Consider the following 19,105-nt stretch of genomic DNA (forward strand, 5'->3'; position numbering starts at 1 on the left):
TTTGACAGTTTGCACTGTTTGACCTGCTAACATGGGTCATTGCAATGGAGTAACTCTGGGGATTCATGACTTTAAATTAAGTGACTTGCATTGGAAAGATTTTTCCTAACCACTCAGATTGCCCAAGAAATAAAATTATTGAGTGTACTGACAGTTTAAGCATTATTGAGTTGATATGCACATTCTTTCTAATGTGGCATTGCCCTTTGAACTAACATTTATTTTTTGTATATTTTTCATTTAGATCTTAATAGACCTTAAATTTTATGGACACTTTTATATGGGAAGGAAGTGCTTATCTTGTCATAATAGGACTGTTGCATCTTTGACATAGAAGGAGGCCATTTGGTCCATCCTGCCTCGGCTAGCTCTTTGAAGAGCTTATCCAATTAATCCCACTCATTTACTCATGCCATTATCGAGTACTTAATTAAGAGATAGAATCACTACAGTGTGGAAGCAGGCCATTTGGCCCATCAAGACCACACCAACTCCCTAAAGACCCAGCCATACAACCCTGTGGTTACCACTGCTGTCTCACAGTGCCAGAGTCCCGGGTTCAATTCCAGGCTCAGGCAACTGTCTGTGTGGAGTTTGCACATTCTGTCCATGTCTGTGTGGATTCCTCTGGATGCTCTGCTTTCCTCCCACAGTCCAAAGGTGTTCAGGTTAGGTAGATTGGCCATGCTGAATTGTCCATAGGGTTCAGTGATGTATACGTTAGGTGCATTAATCAGGGGAAATGTTGAGTAATAGGTTAAGGGAATGGATATGGGTGGGATACTCTTCAGAGAGTCAGTTGGACATGTTGGGCCAAATGGCTTGTTTCCACACTATAGGGATTCTAAGTCAACCTTCATAATTTTATAATCCTTTATAAGGTCACCCCTCAACCTCCTTGCTCCGGTGAAAGAGGTCCCTGCGTACCCAACTCACACTGTTTAACAGTTCACCCTCCTCTCAGTGCTTTTGAGATCTCTTTTCAGGCAAAAGGTTCATGACATTTTAGCACGGGTACCAAAGAGACTTTTCTCAGTCCAGATATTCTTGCTATGAGTTGAATTAGATTAAGTTTTTAAAAAAAGCTAGTCGATCAGATCTTTATCTTTGTGTTCCACAGCAGTCACTGAAGAACAATCGGAAGTCATGAAAGTACAGAAGAAATTTTGCCTGGCCACCTTGCTTGTGTTTGCTTGCATTATCCTGTACAGACAACCTCAGCTCATCATCAACTTTGAACAAATGATTGGTAAACTTGATATTGTTTATCCCAGCCCAGATACAACCCCTGGGATCATGTTTGTAGATTCCACCAATGAAGTGGCTCCCTCAGCATTGGCCATTTGCTCCATTGAGTCAGCTGCTCATGCGAATCCTGAGAAACCCATTTATTATTTCCTGGTGGGATTCAATGGGAATTTATCTGACTATCCAGATCAGCCCACAACCTTCCAAATTCTTTTAGCAATGAAAAACGTCATCCTCTTACCTTTGAACCTCAAAACACTCTTCGCAAACACACCATTCGATGGCTGGTATCAACAGGTAAGGAACTCTCTGAACTACTTTCAGCTCATGGATCTAATTGGACAAAGCTCGGGTTAACCGTGGGTTGAGCAAAGAGGTTGTTTCTTGGTCAAACCAGTTGATGAAATTCCAAGGATGAAGAATGGCCAAGTGTTCTGTTGAAGACCTTGGTATTGGCTTCCTGCTCTCAGCCCACAGGTTTTAAACATGTACTTCGGCACCCACACCCTGACCTTTCACACACTGGCCCTTTCATACCCTGACCTTTAATCGCACTGCTGATAAGAGGAAGAAGAACCTGAGGGCATAGACTTAAAGTGGCCTGCAAAGAAGGTTGTATGAAGTGAGGGAAGTCTTATTCACACAGCGAGTGATTACGGTCTGAAGTTCACTGCCAGGAAGTGTGGAGGAGGCAGGTTTAATTGAAACATTCGCATTGGGTGACAATTGATATGCAAATAATGTATGGGGGAATGGGGAGAAAGCTGGATGTTGGTACCAGGTATCGACACTGTCTTAACGAGCCAGTGCAAATACAATGGGCCAACTAGCCTCCCACTGTGACAAAAAAATTCTGGGAGTGCCTATTAACCTCAGATATTCTCACTGATTTGGCAAAGTATAAAACAAATGGGATCAAAATGAAGGAAACCTTGACTCCAATATGTTTTTCATCAGAGGAAGTGGTGGTGCAGTTACAACAGGTACAGCTGCAACATCTGACAGACATTTGGATAAGTGCATGAATTGGAAAGGTTTGGAGTGTACAGGCCAAGTGCAGGCAAGTTTGACTACTTTAGTTTGGGAATATGCTGACATGGATTAGTTAGACCAAAGTGTCTGTTTCCATTCCTGTATAACTCTATGACTCTACAAGCCGCCTCCACCACCCTCTCAGGCAGCAAGTTCTATCTTTCTCCCCCTTTCAGAATCCACTCTGAGACATTCCCGATACTGACACCAGGGAGACATGTACCACTTGAGAATGTTGTTTGCTGCCTACATTACCATCTGTCAGTTTCCCTTACGATCGAGAACCCATCACTAAAACCATCTCAGTCCTTTTCCTCCCTGCTGTGCAGCACAGCTATCTGTGGTGACACAAATTGTGCTGCTCCCCTTGACAGGCCATTCCCCCAAGAGTATTCAACATGGCATATCCCATTAATACTAAAGAGTATGGTGGGGGGGACGGGGAACGAATTAATTATCATTAATATTACCAGAGAAATTGTAAAGACAGACGAGTCCCATGGAACCTGATGGCTTGCATCCTCAAATCCTAAAAGAAATGCATACAGAGATAGTGGATGCTTTGGACGTAATTATAAGAATTAGAATCCCTATATGTGGAAACAGACCATTTGGCCCAACAGTCCACACCGACCTTCTGAAAACTAACCCATCCAGATCCATTCCTCCAACCCTATTACTCTACATATCCTCTGACTAATGCACCTAACCTGCGCGTCCCTGAACACTATGGATGCTTCAGCATGGCCAACTCACCTAAGCTGCACATCTTTGGACTGTGGGAGGAAACCGGATCACCCAGACGAAACCCACGCAGACACAGGGAGAATGTGCAAATTCCACACAGACAATTGCCTGAGGCTGGAATTGAACCTGGGTCCCTAGTACTGTGAGGCAGCAGTGCTAACCACAGAGTCACCGTGCCACCCTCTAAGTTTCCAAAAAGCAATAGATTCTGGAGAAGTACTAGTGGATTGGAAAACTGCTGATGTGATACCCCTGTTCAAAAATAGAGGGAGGCGTATTTGGGTAACTATAGGCTGATTAGCCAAGCAGGTATTGCAATCAATTATTAAGGAACATTGGAAAAATCATAATCTAATCAGCCCGGCTTCATAAAAGGAAAATCATGTCTGACTAAGTTATTAAGAGTTTTTTGAGGAAGTATTAAACCGAGTGGATTTTGGTCCCTTATTTAAGGAAAGACATCATTTCATGTGCACTAGAATGATCCTTGGTATGCAGGGACTGTCTTATGAGCAAACGTTAAACAGGTTGGGGCTCTATTCATTAGAGTTTAGAGGAATGAGAGGGGATCTCACTGAAAGGGCTTGATAGGGTAAATGCTGAGAGGATAGTTCTCCTCATCAGAATAATTTAAGACTGAGATGAGGAGGAATTTCTTCTTTCAGAGGGTTGAGTGTCTTTGTAACTCCTTGTCATGGAGAGCTGTGGGGCAGAGTCTTTGTATACATTTAAGACTGATAGATGGATTCTTGATCAGTCGGTGCATAGATGGTTACGGGGAAAGAAAGACAAGTGAACATAAGGAATGTTGGGTCAGCCATGATACTATTGAATGGTGGAACAGACTCAAAGAGCCAAATGGCCTATTCCTGTTCCTATTTCTTTTGTTCTTATGGTCTTCCTTCCCTTAACATTCCCAGCTGTTACTTGTTTGAAATGCATTTAATTTCTAAGCTTTGCCAGTTCTGACAGAAGTTCATCAATCTGAAACATTGGGCTGATTATATTGCACCCACCATTCCCCCACCCCAACAACTCTGAGTTGAAAGTCAAGGATGGGTGAGGGTACAAAATTGGGTGTTATGGGAGCCATTTCCACCACTTATCCATCTGCCCCAATACCTCACGCTCCTCTGTACCAGTGGAGGGGCAAACTTTAAAAGGCCCACCACAACCTCCCTTCCTCTGGCCCAATTGAGTGGGTAATTAATGGCCACCCAAGAGTCTCCTTCAACTGCTTTTGGGATCGTACCTGCAGAAGAACAGGCCCCTGCCTAACAAGTTTCATGAGTTGGGTTAGTAGCTCAGCAAGAGCGGCATTGAATCATTAATCGGTACTCTGCCACCACTGGATCCTTCCCAAGGTCTTCCAACCCTCATTTTCCTCACCCAACACTTGCTCTGCACACCCTTACCCCATTCTCCTCAACAAGACCAGTGAGCCTGACATTGGTGGTGGGCAAGTTATTGGAGTGAATCCTGACGGACAGGATGTACATGTATTTGGAAAGGCAGGGAGTGATTAGAGATAGTCAACATGGCTTTGTGCATAGGAAATCATGTCTCACAATCTTGATTGAGGTTTTTGAAGGTACCAAAGAGGCTTGATGAAGGCAGAGTGGTGGACATGATCTAGATGGATCTAGGGTGGTGGTGACGGGTTATTTTTCAGACTGGAGGCCTGTGACCAGTGGAATGCCACAAGGATCGGTGCTGGGCCTTCTACTTTTTGTCATTCATATAAATGATTTGGATGTAAGCATAAGAGGCATAGTTAGTAAGTTTGCTGATTACACCAAAATTGGAGGTGTAGTCGACAGCAAAGAATGGGTTCTTGATCAGATGAGCCAATTGGCTGAGGAGTGGCAGATGGAGTTTAATTTAGATAAGTGCGAGGTGCTGTATTTTGGAAAAGCAAATCTTAGCAGGATTTATACACTTAATGGTAAGGTCCTAGGGAATGTTGCTGAACAAAGAGACCTTGGAGTGTAGGTTCATAGCTCCTTGAAAGTGGAGTCGCAGGTGAATAGGATTGTGAAAGAGGTTTTTGGTATGCTTTCCTTTATTGGTCAGAGTATTGAGTACAGGAGTTAGGAGATAATGTTGTAACTGTACAGGACATTGATTAGGCCACTTTTGGAATATTGCGTGCAATTCTGGTCTTCTTCCTATCGGAAGGAGGTTATGAACTTGAAAGGGTTCAGAAAAGATTTACAAGGATGTTGCCAGGGTTGGAGGATTTGAGCTATAGGTAGAGGTTGAATAGGCTGTGGCTGTTTTCCCTGGAGTGTCGGAGGCTGAGGGGAGACCTTATAGAGGTTAATAAAATCATGAGTGGCAGGAATAGGGTAAATGGACAAGGTCTTTTCCCTTGGCTCCTGGAGACTAGAACTAGAGGGCATAGGTTTAGGGTGAGACGGGAAAGATATAAAAGAGACCTAAGGGACAACTTTTTCACGCAAAGGGCAGTGCGTGTGTGGAATGAGCTGCCAGAGAAAATGGTAAAAGCTGGTACAATTGCAACATTTAAAAGGCATCTGGATGGGTATATGAATAGGAAGGGTTTGGAGAGATATGGCCAAGTGCCGGCAAATGGAACTAGAGTAGGTTAGGATATCTGGTTGGAATGGACGAGTTGGACCGAAGGGTTTGTTTCCGTGCTGTGCATCTCTATGACTCAATCGCTGCCCCTACTACATTAATGTCTGTGTTCCATTTCTGCACACCAAGCTCAGAATAGTCTACAGTACCAGCAGTGGCCACATCTCCTTTTGGCACTGCTATAACTAATGAGCTACTAGCCACTTGACTGGTTGGTAGAAGTCAGCAATGGGACTTCTTCTCCATGTGTCCTGACAACCATTAAATGTCTGCGGAACGGAGACACGACCGCCCCCTGCATTTGTGCCTGCGCAGGGTGACCCTGGTCTGTAGCCCCAAATCCCCATAGGATCCAGCCCATTAAAGCTGTTTTACTCACTCCATGGTAGTGGCCTCACCTATGAAGTTCCACCAGCATTTTCTGATTTTATTTCTGATTTACAGCAGCTGCATTACTTCGTTATTTTCTAAATCAATGTCTGATCTAAGCTGAATGGTGAGGAAACCAACTAATTATTGGACCCCACCGGATGACTACAAAGGGCAGCATGATGGCTGACAGCACCAGGGACCTGGGGTCGATTCCACCCTCGGATGACTGTCTGTGTGGAATTATCACGTCCTATGGGTTTCCTCTAGGTGCTCCAGTTTCCTCCCACAGTCCAAAGCTGTGCAGGTTAGGGTGGATTGGCCATGTTCAATTTCCTACAGTGTCCGGGGATGTGCAGGCTAGGTGGATTAGTCATGAGAAATGTAGCATTACAGAGATAGGGTTGGGGGGTGGGTCTGCATGGGATGCTCAGAGAGTTAGTGCAGACTCGATGGGCCAAATGGCCTCTTTCCACAGAATGGGGATTCTGTGATTCTTCATTCAAAACCAGTCTCATCCCTTGTCTTCTTTTAATGCTCTATTACAAAGAAACCTCATTAGCCGTCAATGAAGTCTTCAGGACCATATGTGATTTTCACATCATGACCTGAAAGTGCGTTCCTTTAAATCCCCTGACCTTATACCATTTAATTCAAGGGACTGGTTATCCTTTGGTCTCCATGAATTGACTTCAACTTCCTTTAATGTTTTAGGTACTTCGCAGCTAATGGATCTCCAGTTAATATTCTGCTCCTCAATGAATTTTTTATGCTTAAATAATATTGATACTACCACTGGCTGTCTGTGGAATTTATGACAGGGAGATGGATTCAGAATTTTATGAAGACAGCAGTATCATATCGTGTAATATACAATAATTTGATGCCACATAGCATTACTCATAACATTAGAATGACCGGAAAATAATTTATAGCACAGGAACAAACCGTTCAGTCCAATTTCTCGATTCTAGTGGTTTTGCTCCAAGTGACTCTCTCAACAGGTCATCCAGTTCATCTCAGTCTATAAAAATATCCTCCGTTCATTTCACCTAATGTTCTTCTGGAACTAAATTCATCTTCGATACGCTACATGTGGCAAATTGGATTATTTTCTAAAGGGAATTATAGAATCCCTACAATGTGGAAACAGGCAATTCAGACCGCTGGGTCCACATTGTCCCTCTGAAGAACATTCCACCCAGACCCACACCTGCATTTCCAACCTACCCTGCACATCTTTGGACTGTGGGAGGATATCAGAGCACCTAGAATCTCACACATCAAAGGGAGAACGTGCAAACTCCACACAGACAGCTGCCCAATGGTAGAATCAAACCTGGATCCCTGGTGCTATGAAGCAGCTGTACTAACCACTGAACCACCACGTCACCCTGTCAGGTATGATTCTGCAAGTATGACTGTGTCAAGCTGTCGCTTAAATAGTCTGTGAGGCAACTCTCCCAATTTTGGCAGTGGTCCCCAGATGTTAGTAAGGAGGACTTTGCAGAGTCGACAAGGCTGTTCCTACTGTTATCTTTTGCAATGCCTAGGTCACTGCCAGGTGATCTGTCCAGTTTCATTTCTTTGTTGAAACTTTGTAGCGATTGATACAACTGAGTGGCTTGCTCGGTCATTTCAGAGGGCAGTTGAGAGTCAACAATGTTTTGGGTCTGGAGTCAAATGTAGGCCAGACCAGGTGAGGATCATAGATTTCCTTTCGTTCAGGACCTTAGTGAGCCAGGTTGGCTTTTCTGATAATTGACAAATGGTTTCATAAGACCAAAAGACATAGGAGCAGAAATTAGGCCATTCGGCCCAACAAGTCTGCTCTGTCATTCAATCATGGCTGATTCGTTTCTCAACCCTATTCTCCCACTTTCACCATGTAACCCTTGATCCCCTTGACCGTCAAAAAGCTATCTATCTCTGTCTTAAATATGGTCATCAGTTGATTCTTAATTCCAGGTATATTTTATTAAATTCAATATTCACCATCTGCCATGGCAGGCTTCAAACCTGGGTCCACTGAACATTATCTGAGTTTCTGGATTTATTGTACAGCGATCATACCACCCAGCCATTGCCTCCCCAAAAGGAGTTTAAGCAGGGTTGACCCCTTGGCTTGATGGTATTTTTATAGTGATGAATATGCCAGGCCATGTTACAGATTGTGTTGGAGCACAATCTGCTGCTGATGACCTATAGCCTGGATGCCCAAACTTGGGTTGCTTGATTTGTTCAAACTCTGTCTCATTTAACGCAGTAATATTCGCAATGTGAAAACGGGACTTTGTCTCCAGCAGAATTGTGCAGTGGTTACCTTTACTAACGTTGTCATGGACAACTACATCAACACCAGGCAGATTGGTGAGGATGAGGTCAAGTATGTTTCTCCCTCTTGGTTTCTTCATCATCTACTACAGACCGAGTCTAGCAGCAATGTCCTTTAGTTTAACCAGTTGGGTCAGTGGTGGTGCTGAAAATGTGTTGCTGGAAAAGCGCAGCAGGTCAGGCAGCATCCAAGGAATAGGAAATTCAACGTTTCGGGCATAAGCCCTTCATCAGGAACTCAGTGGTGGTGCTGCCAAGCCACTCTTCATGACGTATATTGAAGACCCCACCCAGAATATATTCTGCCCTTGCCACCCTCAGTGCTCCCTCCAAGTGATGATCAACATGAAAATTTCATAAGCTGGGAGGGAGGATAGTTGTAATGAGCTGAAGGTTTCTTTCCCCATGTTTGACCTGACACCATTAGATTTCACAACATTAAGACTCAATATTGAGGACTGTCAGGGAAACTTCTTCCTGACCACATATCACCATACCACCATCTCTGCTTGGTCTGACCTGCCCTTGGAACAGATATATCCAGGGATGGTGAATGTGGTATCTGAGAATTTGTAAGATATGGTTCTGTGAAAATTACTATAACAGGCTTGCTTCACTAGTCTGCGAAATAGCTCTCCCAAATTTGGTTTAATCCCCCAGATGTTAGTAAGAAGGTTTTTGCAGGGTCGACAGAGCTGAATTTGCCTCTGTCATTTGTGATGCCGACAGCAATCATCTGTCCATCATTCTCGATGTGCTGACTTCACTTTTCACCCTCTCTACAAACTTTAAGCGAACTGTTAGTCTGTATTTGGATCATTGCTCCTAGATCTGCAAGCAAGACCTCAAAAGATAATAATCACCAAATTATTCCTGGTGCCACACCTAGTGATTGTAGGAACAGGAGAATGGAGCAGATAGCTCATGACTGAAGGAATGGTTATGGAAGGACAGAATTTCTGTTTTGTTTTTTACGTTCACTCTTGGCACTTATGCATTGCTGGCATTAATTTGCCATCCCTAGTTGTCCTTGAGAAGGTGGTGGTGAGCTGCCTTCTTGAACTGCTGAAGTCCATCTACTGTAGGCTGGCTCTCTACGCCCTTAGGGGAGGAATTCCAGGACTTCTATCCAGCAACAGTGAAGGAACAGCAATATATTTCCAAGTCAGAACAATGGATGGCTTGTTTGGGAACTTGCACGTGGTGGTGTTCCCACGTATCTGCGGACCTGACCCTTCTAGATGAAAGTGATTTTGGGTTTGGAAGGTGCTGCCAAAGGACTTTTGTTAAATTTCGGCCAAGAATCTTGTAGATAGTACACACTGCTGCAACTGAGCATCCAGTGGTGGAAGTAGTGGATGCTTGTGGATGTAGTGCCAAACAAGCAGACTGCTTTGTTCTGGTTGGTGTCAAACTTCTTGATTGTTGTTGAAGCTGCACTCATCCAGTCAGATAGGAAATAATCATCACACTCCTAACTTGCGCCTTGTAGATGGTGGACAGGTTTTGGGGAGTCAGGAAGTGAGTTACTCATTGCAGTATTCCTAGCCTCTGACCTGCTCTGGAGCCAGTGTTTATGTGGCAAGCCCAGTTGAGTTTCTGGTCAACGATAACCCAAAGGATATTGATAGGGGCGGATGCAGTGATGGTAACATCATTGAATGTCAAGGGCCATTGTTAGATTGTCTCTTATAGTGTGGTGTGAATTTTACTTGCCACTTGTCAGCCCAGGCTTAGATATTGTCCAGATCTTGTTGCATTTGGACATGTACTGCTTCAGTATCTGAAGAGTCGTGAATGGTGCTGAGCATTGTGGAATCATTGGCAAACATTCCCACTTCTGACCTTGTGTTGGAGGAAAGGTCACTGATGAAGCAGCTGAAGATGGTTGGGCCTACCCTGAGGAACTCCTGCAGAGCTGTCATGGAGAGAAGATGACTGACCTCCAACAACCCCAAATATCTTCCTCTGAGACAGGTATGACTCGAACCACCAGAGTGTTTGCCACCTGATACCAATTGATTCCAGTTTAGCTTGGGCTCCTTGATGTCACACTAATCAAATGTGGCCTTGATGTCATACTCACCTCACCTCTGGAATTCAGCTCCTTTGTCCATGTTTGAATCAAGGCTATCAAGGTAAGGAATTGAGTGCCCTGGCAGAACATAAACTGAGTGTGACTGAACAGGTTTCTTGATATCACATAGAGTGAATTGAATTAGCTGAATTGGGCATGACTGGTAGAGGTTGAGATAAATTATCTACTCAGCCTTTCTGGCTGAAAATTGTTGAAAATTCTTCAACCTTATCTTTTGCACTGATGTTTTTGGCCCTTCCATCATTAAGGATGGGGATATTTGTGGGGCTTCTTCCTCTAGTGAGTTGTTTACTTCTCCACCACCCTTCATGACTGGACGTAGAGGACTGCAGAGTTTAGATCTGATCTGTTGGCTGTGGGATTACTAAACTATATCACTTGCTGCTTATATTGTTTGGCACGAAAGTTGTCCTGTTTTGTAGCTTCACCAGATTGATACATTTTTATTTTAACATATGCCTGGTGTTGCTCCTGGCGTGCCCTCCTGTATTCTCCATTGAACCAAGGTTGATCCCCTAGCTTGATGGCAATGGTTGAGTGGAGGATATGCCAGGCCATAATGTTGGTAGAGTACATTTCTGCTGCTGTTAATGGCCCACAATGCCTCATGGATGCCCAGTCTTGAGTTTGAGATCTGTTTGAGGTCTGTTCCATTTAGCACGGTGATAGTGCCACACATGATGGAGTGTGTTCTCAACATGAAGGCAGGACTTCATCTCCACAAGGACTGTGCGATGCTTAATCTTGCCAACACTGTCATGACCAGAGACATCTGCGATCGGCAGATTGGTAAGGACGAGGTCAAATGTGTTTTTCCCTCTTATTGGTTCCCTCACCACCTCCCTCAGACCCAGTCCAGCAGTTATGTCCTTTAGGACCTGACCAGCTTGATCAGTCGTGCTGCTGCTGAGTCACTCTTAGTGGTGAACATTGAAATCCCCCAGCCAGAGTCTATTTTTTGCCCTTGCCACCCTTACTGCTTCCTTCAAGTGTTGTCCAACATGGAGGAGTACAGATTCATCAGCCAAAGGAAGACAGTCTGTAGTAATCAGCAAGAGGTTTCCTTGCCCATGAGACTTCATGGTGTCTGGAGTCATTAAGTCATTCACAACTGCATTATTTCCATCTTAGCCCACTTTCTCCACATTGCCTTCCAAACATCAACAGGCTGCCAGGTTCCACAAGTACAGCGCTAAGCCCCAGTTCTCGCTCACCACCATTTCTCCCAACCTTGCCAATGTTTCAAATGTCACACCATTTTCCCAACACCTAGTCCTGGTTGAGCAGAAATTCAGAATCCCAAAACTGTTGCAGCACAGAAAGAGACCATTTGGCCCAATGTTTCTTCATGAGCTATACAAATGAGTATTCACTTAGTGACACTGTCTGCCTTCACCCTGTATATTCGTCCTTTCCAAATCGCAGTCCAACTCCCTTTCAAATGTCTCTAATAGATCTGCCACAATCTCAGACAATGCAATCCAGGTACTAGCCATTCTATGCAAAGAAACACTTTTTCTCTTGTTTTTACTTCTTTTGTCACATACATCTCCGGTATCATTTCACAAGAAGAAACAGTTGCCCCTGTTTGCTCTGCCCAGACCCTTCATGATTTCGAACACATCGATAAGATATCCTCTCGGTTTGCTCATCACCCAGGAAAAATAGTTCCAGCTTCTCCAATCTATTTTCATGACTGAAATCCTTCATTTCTGGAAGCATTTTCATAAACCTCTTCTGCCATTCACAGACTGGGTCATATTTGATCCAAAGATTAGCTTCTGGCTACATATCTACTCCGTCACTGAAGACTACCCAATTGCACCTCTGAAACATCACCAATTTCCACTTGTTCCTCCTTCTAAAAAAGGAATCCTAGTGTGATGCAGTAGGAGTGTCCCTATCTGTAAATCAGGATGCCCAGATTCAGATCCCACTTGCTCCTGATGTATGTCGTAATGTTGACGACTCCCAGAGGAACTCCCTCCTGACTGTAAACTATTAAGCTGCAAATGTGTTGCTGGTCAAAGCACAGCAGGTCAGGCAGCATCTCAGGAATAGAGAATTCGACGTTTCGAGCATAAGCCCTTCATCAGGAATAAGAGAGAGAGAGCCAAGCAGGCTAAGATAAAAGGTAGGGAGGAGGGACTAGGGGGAGGGGCGATGGAGGTGGGATAGGTGGAAGGAGGTCAAGGTGAGGGTGATAGGCCGGAGTGGGGTGGGGGCGGAGAGGTCAGGAAGAGGATTGCAGGTTAGGAGGGCGGTGCTGAGTTGAGGGAACCGACTGAGACAAGGTGGGGGGAGGGGAAGTGAGGAAGCTGGAGAAATCTGAATTCATACCTTGTGGTTGGAGGGTTCCCAGGCGGAAGATGAGGCGCTCCTCCTCCAGCCGTCGTGTAGTTGTGTTCTGCCGGTGGAGGAGTCCAAGGACCTGCATGTCCTCGGTGGAGTGGGAGGGGGAGTTAAAGTGTTGAGCCACGGGGTGATTGGGTTGGTTGGTTCGGGCGGCCCAGAGGTGTTCTCTGAAGCGTTCCGCAAGTAAGCGGCCTGTCTCACCAATATAGAGGAGGCCACATCGGGTGCAGCGGATGCAATAGATGATGTGTGTGGAGGTACAGGTGAACTTGTGGCGGATATGGAAGGATCCCTTGGGGCCATGGAGGGAAGTGAGTGTGGAGGTGTGGGCGCAAGTTTTACATTTCCTGCGGTTGCAGGGGAAGGTGCCGGGGGTGGAGGTTGGGTTGGTGGGGGGTGTGGATCTGACAAGGGAGTCACGAAGGGAGTGGTCCTTGCGGAACGCTGATAGGGGAGGGGAGGGAAATATATCCTTGGTGGTGGGGTCCGTTTGGAGGTGGCGGAAATGGCGGCGGATGATACGTTGTATGCGCAGGTTGGTGGGGTGGTAGGTGAGAACCAGTGGGGTTCTGTCTTGGTGGCGGTTGGAGGAGCGGGGCTCAAGGGCGGAGGAGCGGGAAGTGGAGGAGATGCGGTGGAGGGCATCGTCGATCACGTCTGGGGGGAATCTGCGGTCCTTGAAGAAGGAGGCCATCTGGGCTGTGCGGTGTTGGAATTGGTCCTCCTGGGAGCAGATGCGGCGGAGACGAAGGAATTGGGAATATGGGATGGCGTTTTTACAGGGGGCAGGGTGGGAGGAGGTGTAGTCCAGGTAGCTGTGGGAGTCAGTCGGTTTATAATAGATGTCTGTGTTGAGTCGGTCGCCCGAGATAGAAATGGAAAGGTCTAGGAAGGGGAGGGAGGAGTCTGAGACAGTCCAGGTGAATTTCAGGTCGGGATGGAAGGTGTTAGTAAAGTTGATGAACTGTTCAACCTCCTCGTGGGAGCACGAGGCAGCGCCGATACAGTCATCGATGTAGCGGAGGAAAAGGTGGGGGGTGGTGCCAGTGTAGTTGCGGAAGATGGACTGTTCCACATATCCTACGAAGAGGCAGGCATGGCTGGGGCCCATGCGGGTGCCCATGGCAACTCCTTTAGTTTGGAGAAAGTGGGAGGATTGAAAAGAGAAGTTATTCAGGGTGAGGACCAGTTCAGTCAGTCGAAGGAGGGTGTCAGTGGAAGGGTACTGGTTGGTGCGTCGGGAAAGGAAGAAGCGGAGGGCTTTGAGTCCTTCGTGATGGGGGATGGAGGTGTACAGGGACTGGATGTCCATAGTGAAAATAAGGTGTTGGGGACCGGGGAAGCGAAAATCCTGGAGGAGGTGGAGGGCGTGGGTGGTGTCCCGAACGTAGGTGGGGAGTTCTTGGACTAAAGGGACATTGTCTCAGCCTGCTCCTGCCCCACCGAACTCATCTCCCAATACCTCGACACGGTCCTGTCCCCTTTAGTCCAAGAACTCCTCACCTACGTTCGGGACACCACCCACGCCCTCCACCTCCTCCAGGATTTTCGCTTCCCCGGTCCCCAACGCCTTATTTTCACTATGGACATCCAGTCCCTGTACACCTCCATCCCCCATCACGAAGGACTCAAAGCCCTCCGCTTCTTCCTTTCCCGCCGCACCAACCAGTACCCTTCCACTGACACCCTCCTTCGACTGACTGAACTGGTCCTCACCCTGAATAACTTCTCTTTTCAATCCTCCCACTTCCTCCAAACTAAAGGAGTTGCCATGGGCACCCGCATGGGCCCCAGCTATGCCTGCCTCTTCGTAGGATATGTGGAACAGTCCATCTTCCGCAACTACACTGGCACCACCCCCCACCTTTTCCTCCGCTACATCGATGACTGTATCGGCGCTGCCTCGTGCTCCCACGAGGAGGTTGAACAGTTCATCAACTTTACTAACACCTTCCATCCCGACCTGAAATTCACCTGGACTGTCTCAGACTCCTCCCTCCCCTTCCTAGACCTTTCCATTTCTATCTCGGGCGACCGACTCAACACAGACATCTATTATAAACCGACTGACTCCCACAGCTACCTGGACTACACCTCCTCCCACCCTGCCCCCTGTAAAAACGCCATCCCATATTCCCAATTCCTTCGTCTCCGCCGCATCTGCTCCCAGGAGGACCAATTCCAACACCGCACAGCCCAGATGGCCTCCTTCTTCAAGGACCGCAGATTCCCCCCAGACGTGATCGACGATGCCCTCCACCGCATCTCCTCCACTTCCCGCTCCTCCGCCCTTGAGCCCCGCTCCTCCAACCGCCACCAAGACAGAACCCCACTGGTTCTCACCTACCACCCCACCAACCTGCGCATACAACGTATCATCCGCCGCCATTTCCGCCACCTCCAAACGGACCCCACCACCAAGGATATATTTCCCTCCCCTCCCCTATCAGCGTTCCGCAAGGACCACTCCCTTCGTGACTCCCTTGTCAGATCCACACCCCCCACCAACCCAACCTCCACCCCCGGCACCTTCCCCTGCAACCGCAGGAAATGTAAAACTTGCGCCCACACCTCCACACTCACTTCCCTCCATGGCCCCAAGGGATCCTTCCATATCCGCCACAAGTTCACCTGTACCTCCACACACATCATCTATTGCATCCGCTGCACCCGATGTGGCCTCCTCTATATTGGTGAGACAGGCCGCTTACTTGCGGAACGCTTCAGAGAACACCTCTGGGCCGCCCGAACCAACCAACCCAATCACCCCGTGGCTCAACACTTTAACTCCCCCTCCCACTCCACCGAGGACATGCAGGTCCTTGGACTCCTCCACCGGCAGAACACAACAACACGACGGCTGGAGGAGGAGCGCCTCATCTTCCGCCTGGGAACCCTCCAACCACAAGGTATGAATTCAGATTTCTCCAGCTTCCTCATTTCCCCTCCCCCCACCTTGTCTCAGTCGGTTCCCTCAACTCAGCACCGCCCTCCTAACCTGCAATCCTCTTCCTGACCTCTCCGCCCCCACCCCACTCCGGCCTATCACCCTCACCTTGACCTCCTTCCACCTATCCCACCTCCATCGCCCCTCCCCCTAGTCCCTCCTCCCTACCTTTTATCTTAGCCTGCTTGGCTCTCTCTCTTATTCCTGATGAAGGGCTTATGCTCGAAACGTCGAATTCTCTATTCCTGAGATGCTGCCTGGCCTGCTGTGCTTTGACCAGCAACACATTTGCAGCTGTGATCTCCAGCATCTGCAGACCTCATTTTTTACTGTAAACTATTAAGGTACATATATGATCCTGAGGGATCTTGACAGGTCGGAAGGGTGTTTCCTCTTGTCAGAGGCTAGCATTCACTGTTTAAATTTAAGAGGATCAACCGATCACCATCTCTATACTTCTGGTAAGATGGCAGTGGACTGGGGCTTCTGAGCCTTGGGGCATGTCCACTGCAGGCATTTTTCTTTTACCTTCTTATCTTTCTTCTCTCTGTCTCTCCTGTTTTTACCCCTTTCCTTTCTCTTTTATCTTACTTGTTGAAGAGCTGGGTCATGGCAGTGGCGGTATCGGAGTTTAGGTTCCCGGCTTCTGCATTGTCGAGGTCGTCCTAGCAGAGTCTGGGGTTCCCGGCGCAGTGTCTGCATCTGGCGCAGATTCAGGAGGCAGCAGCAGAGGGCGAGGTTGGGTACCCAGTACAGCAGACCCGGCGACAGAGGCAGTGGGAGCATCAGTGAGGTGGGCCCGAAGCAGACTCATGGCATCGGTGGAGTTGGGTGAGGTGAGGGTATCGGTAGAGGTGAGATGGCATTGAAGAGTGGTCACTTTCATTCCAGCCGCAGTGGCACAGTGAAGAGGACTCATGCCTGGCCACCATGGCCTATGACGGAGCACTGAACAAGAAGGACTGTAAAATTCAACACTTCTTCCTTTATTTGTCTGCCTACATATTCCATGTTTGGTTTATTTTTCTGTGTTTAAAGATGGAGCCAGAGAGTGCCGACACTGTACAACACTTTTCACAGTATTTTGTACCAAAATGCACACGGTAATAAATAAATAAAACAAAATAAAATCATCTGGTTAATAACGTGGAAAGGTTTACCCAGATTTGTCCTCTCCACAAAAGGTAGGACTAGCCTTATCTGATCAATTAGCATCCCATCAATTTAATCTCGATGATTCGCACTACAATGGACAAGACAGCAACAGGGCTGTCAAACATCATTTAGCCAGCAATAAACTGTCTTCCTTTTCACTCCGGAGATGTGGATGTCACTGACTGGGCCTGGTTTATTGCTCGTTCCTAGTTACCCTTGAGAAGGTGCTCGTGAGCTGCCTTCTTGAATTGCTGGAGTCCATGTGTTGTAAGTAGACCCACAATACCCTTAGGGAGGGCATTCCAAGATTTTGGTCATTGATAGCTGCTTATCCCGGGCCCAGCACATCACAGGAAGAGTTTCTCAGGTCAATGCATTGGACTCCCTCTAAGCCATTTCAAGAATAGCTTCTACCTGCTGTTATTAGACTGCTGAATGGACCTCTCGAATTTCCAAATCTAATGCTGCTTTTGTACATCTCCTCTGCAACTGTAACTTTGTATGCCTCAACCTGTTCACCTGAATGTCCTTGTATGGTATGATCTGCCCACATTGCTCACAAACCTTTTCACTGTGCTCAGGTACATGTGACAACAATAAATCAAATCAACCACAGTCTGGAATGGGCCACTGAGAAAGTGAATGTGCTGTGCACAGCAGCAATTCCACATCAAAGCATTAAAAGTTTATGGTAGCAAGCCAGCATTTCAAACCAGCAGAAGTTAGAGGGAACATCAATTTGGAGAATTTTTTAATCAGTGCAACTTGGTAGTCCTGTGGACAATCCCTCCCATCATCCTGCTAATAATGTAGAGTAGGTTGATATAGCAGAAATTGGACAGCTTGGTTTAGCTCTGCTGTTTGTGCGAGATCATTTTCCTGACACAAGAAGGCAGCAGACCCTGATTTCAAATGGGAAACTCCTCACTGAGGATGGGAGAGCTTATTAGAAGCGTTCAGCACAAGACTCAAGTGTTTTCTGTGCGTGAGAGAGAAAACTGCAGAGTCTGTTCCCCCACAATGCCTTAATAAACCTTGTGTTGATTAATGAGAGAGGGGGATCGCTAGAAAGCATGTGACAAGTCCCATTACTGTCTTCCTCATCATGTATTGTGGCCAGTGAAGAGTGTCATTACCATGTTTACCCTCCCGGTCTAACAGCAGAATCTCCAGAGAATAGGTGAGCAACTTTACTTCGGGAATCATTCAGAAACAAACACAATGGGAGATGTGAGTTTGGAGGGGACACTGAGTGTTTCAGGAGTGTCCTTATTTTGTAAATAGTTTGGCAAAAAGCTTCTCTCTGCAATGGTTTTGAAGGGTTAAAGGAGGAATTGTTGGGTAGCGATGGACAATGGAAGTGGGAACACACCCCAAATGATCACCTTTAACTCTCTGTATTGCAGGTGATTCCTGACTTGGAACAATATTGGGTTCACGTGCTCTCAGATGCCTGCAGACTGGCTCTGCTGTGGAAATATGGTGGTATCTACCTGGACACAGACATCATATCCTTAAAGCCACTGCCTTTCACAAATTTCATCTGTGCCCAACAGGAAAACCTCGCGAATGGTGCAGCCCTGGGATTTAGCCAACACCACAACTTCACACAGAACTGCATGATTGATTACGTCAATAATTACCAGGGTGAAATCTGGGGTCACCAAGGCCCCTTGTTAATGAGCCGTGTATTGAGAAGGTGGTGTAAGACTGATGACCTGGATGAGTTTGTTGGTGCAAAGTGTAATGGCATTTCTTACCTGCCTTCCACGTTCTTCTATCCGATTCCATATGACGAGTGGGAAAAATACTTTGAACATTGGTCACTGGAGGATATCAGAGCCACTTTCTCAGATACATATGGGGTACATATCTGGAATTTCTTAAGCTCTGGGTATCAGGATGATATAAATGATGGGAGAGGAGTACTACTAGAATACTTTTTCCATAAATATTGTCCAAGAACATTCAAGGCTTTTTACAAAAAGCGATGATTTAATTGAATCTTCTGTTTTGCCATTTTGCATGTAATGTATATTCAGGATAATATTTCATATTGATTTGTAGTCTGAAAAAAGTCAGAAAAGCATTTTGCTAATAGTCCAGTAATTGCCATCGCCTGATTATTTTCACAGTCATATGTGTCTGAAAGATCCCAAATTCACTTCCCACATTCTGCACAGTAGAGTCATCTTCAGATATGGTAGTATTTATAAGAA

The 19,105-nt window shown here is 46.4% G+C and overlaps 1 protein-coding gene across 1 annotated transcript; it reads left to right on the forward strand.

Moving 5' to 3' along the window:
• Positions 1-1,146: 1,146 nt before the first annotated feature.
• Positions 1,147-18,880, forward strand: LOC132821375 (lactosylceramide 4-alpha-galactosyltransferase-like). Its single transcript, XM_060833957.1, has 2 exons — positions 1,147-1,545; positions 18,293-18,880. Exons 1-2 carry the CDS (start codon positions 1,147-1,149, stop codon positions 18,878-18,880), a joined length of 987 nt encoding a protein of 328 aa, XP_060689940.1.
• The last annotated feature ends 225 nt before the right edge of the window (positions 18,881-19,105 follow it).

Source organism: Hemiscyllium ocellatum, chromosome 13, assembly GCF_020745735.1.
Source record: "Hemiscyllium ocellatum isolate sHemOce1 chromosome 13, sHemOce1.pat.X.cur, whole genome shotgun sequence".
Classification (NCBI taxonomy): domain Eukaryota; kingdom Metazoa; phylum Chordata; class Chondrichthyes; order Orectolobiformes; family Hemiscylliidae; genus Hemiscyllium; species Hemiscyllium ocellatum.

Coding starts and splice junctions, on each gene's coding strand:
- LOC132821375 (XM_060833957.1), top strand. CDS start 1,147: ATGAAAGTACAGAAGAAATTTTGCCTGGCCACCTTGCTTGTGTTTGCT. Junction 1,546..18,292: donor TCGATGGCTGGTATCAACAG/GTAAGGAACTCT, acceptor TCTGTATTGCAG/GTGATTCCTGACTTGGAACA.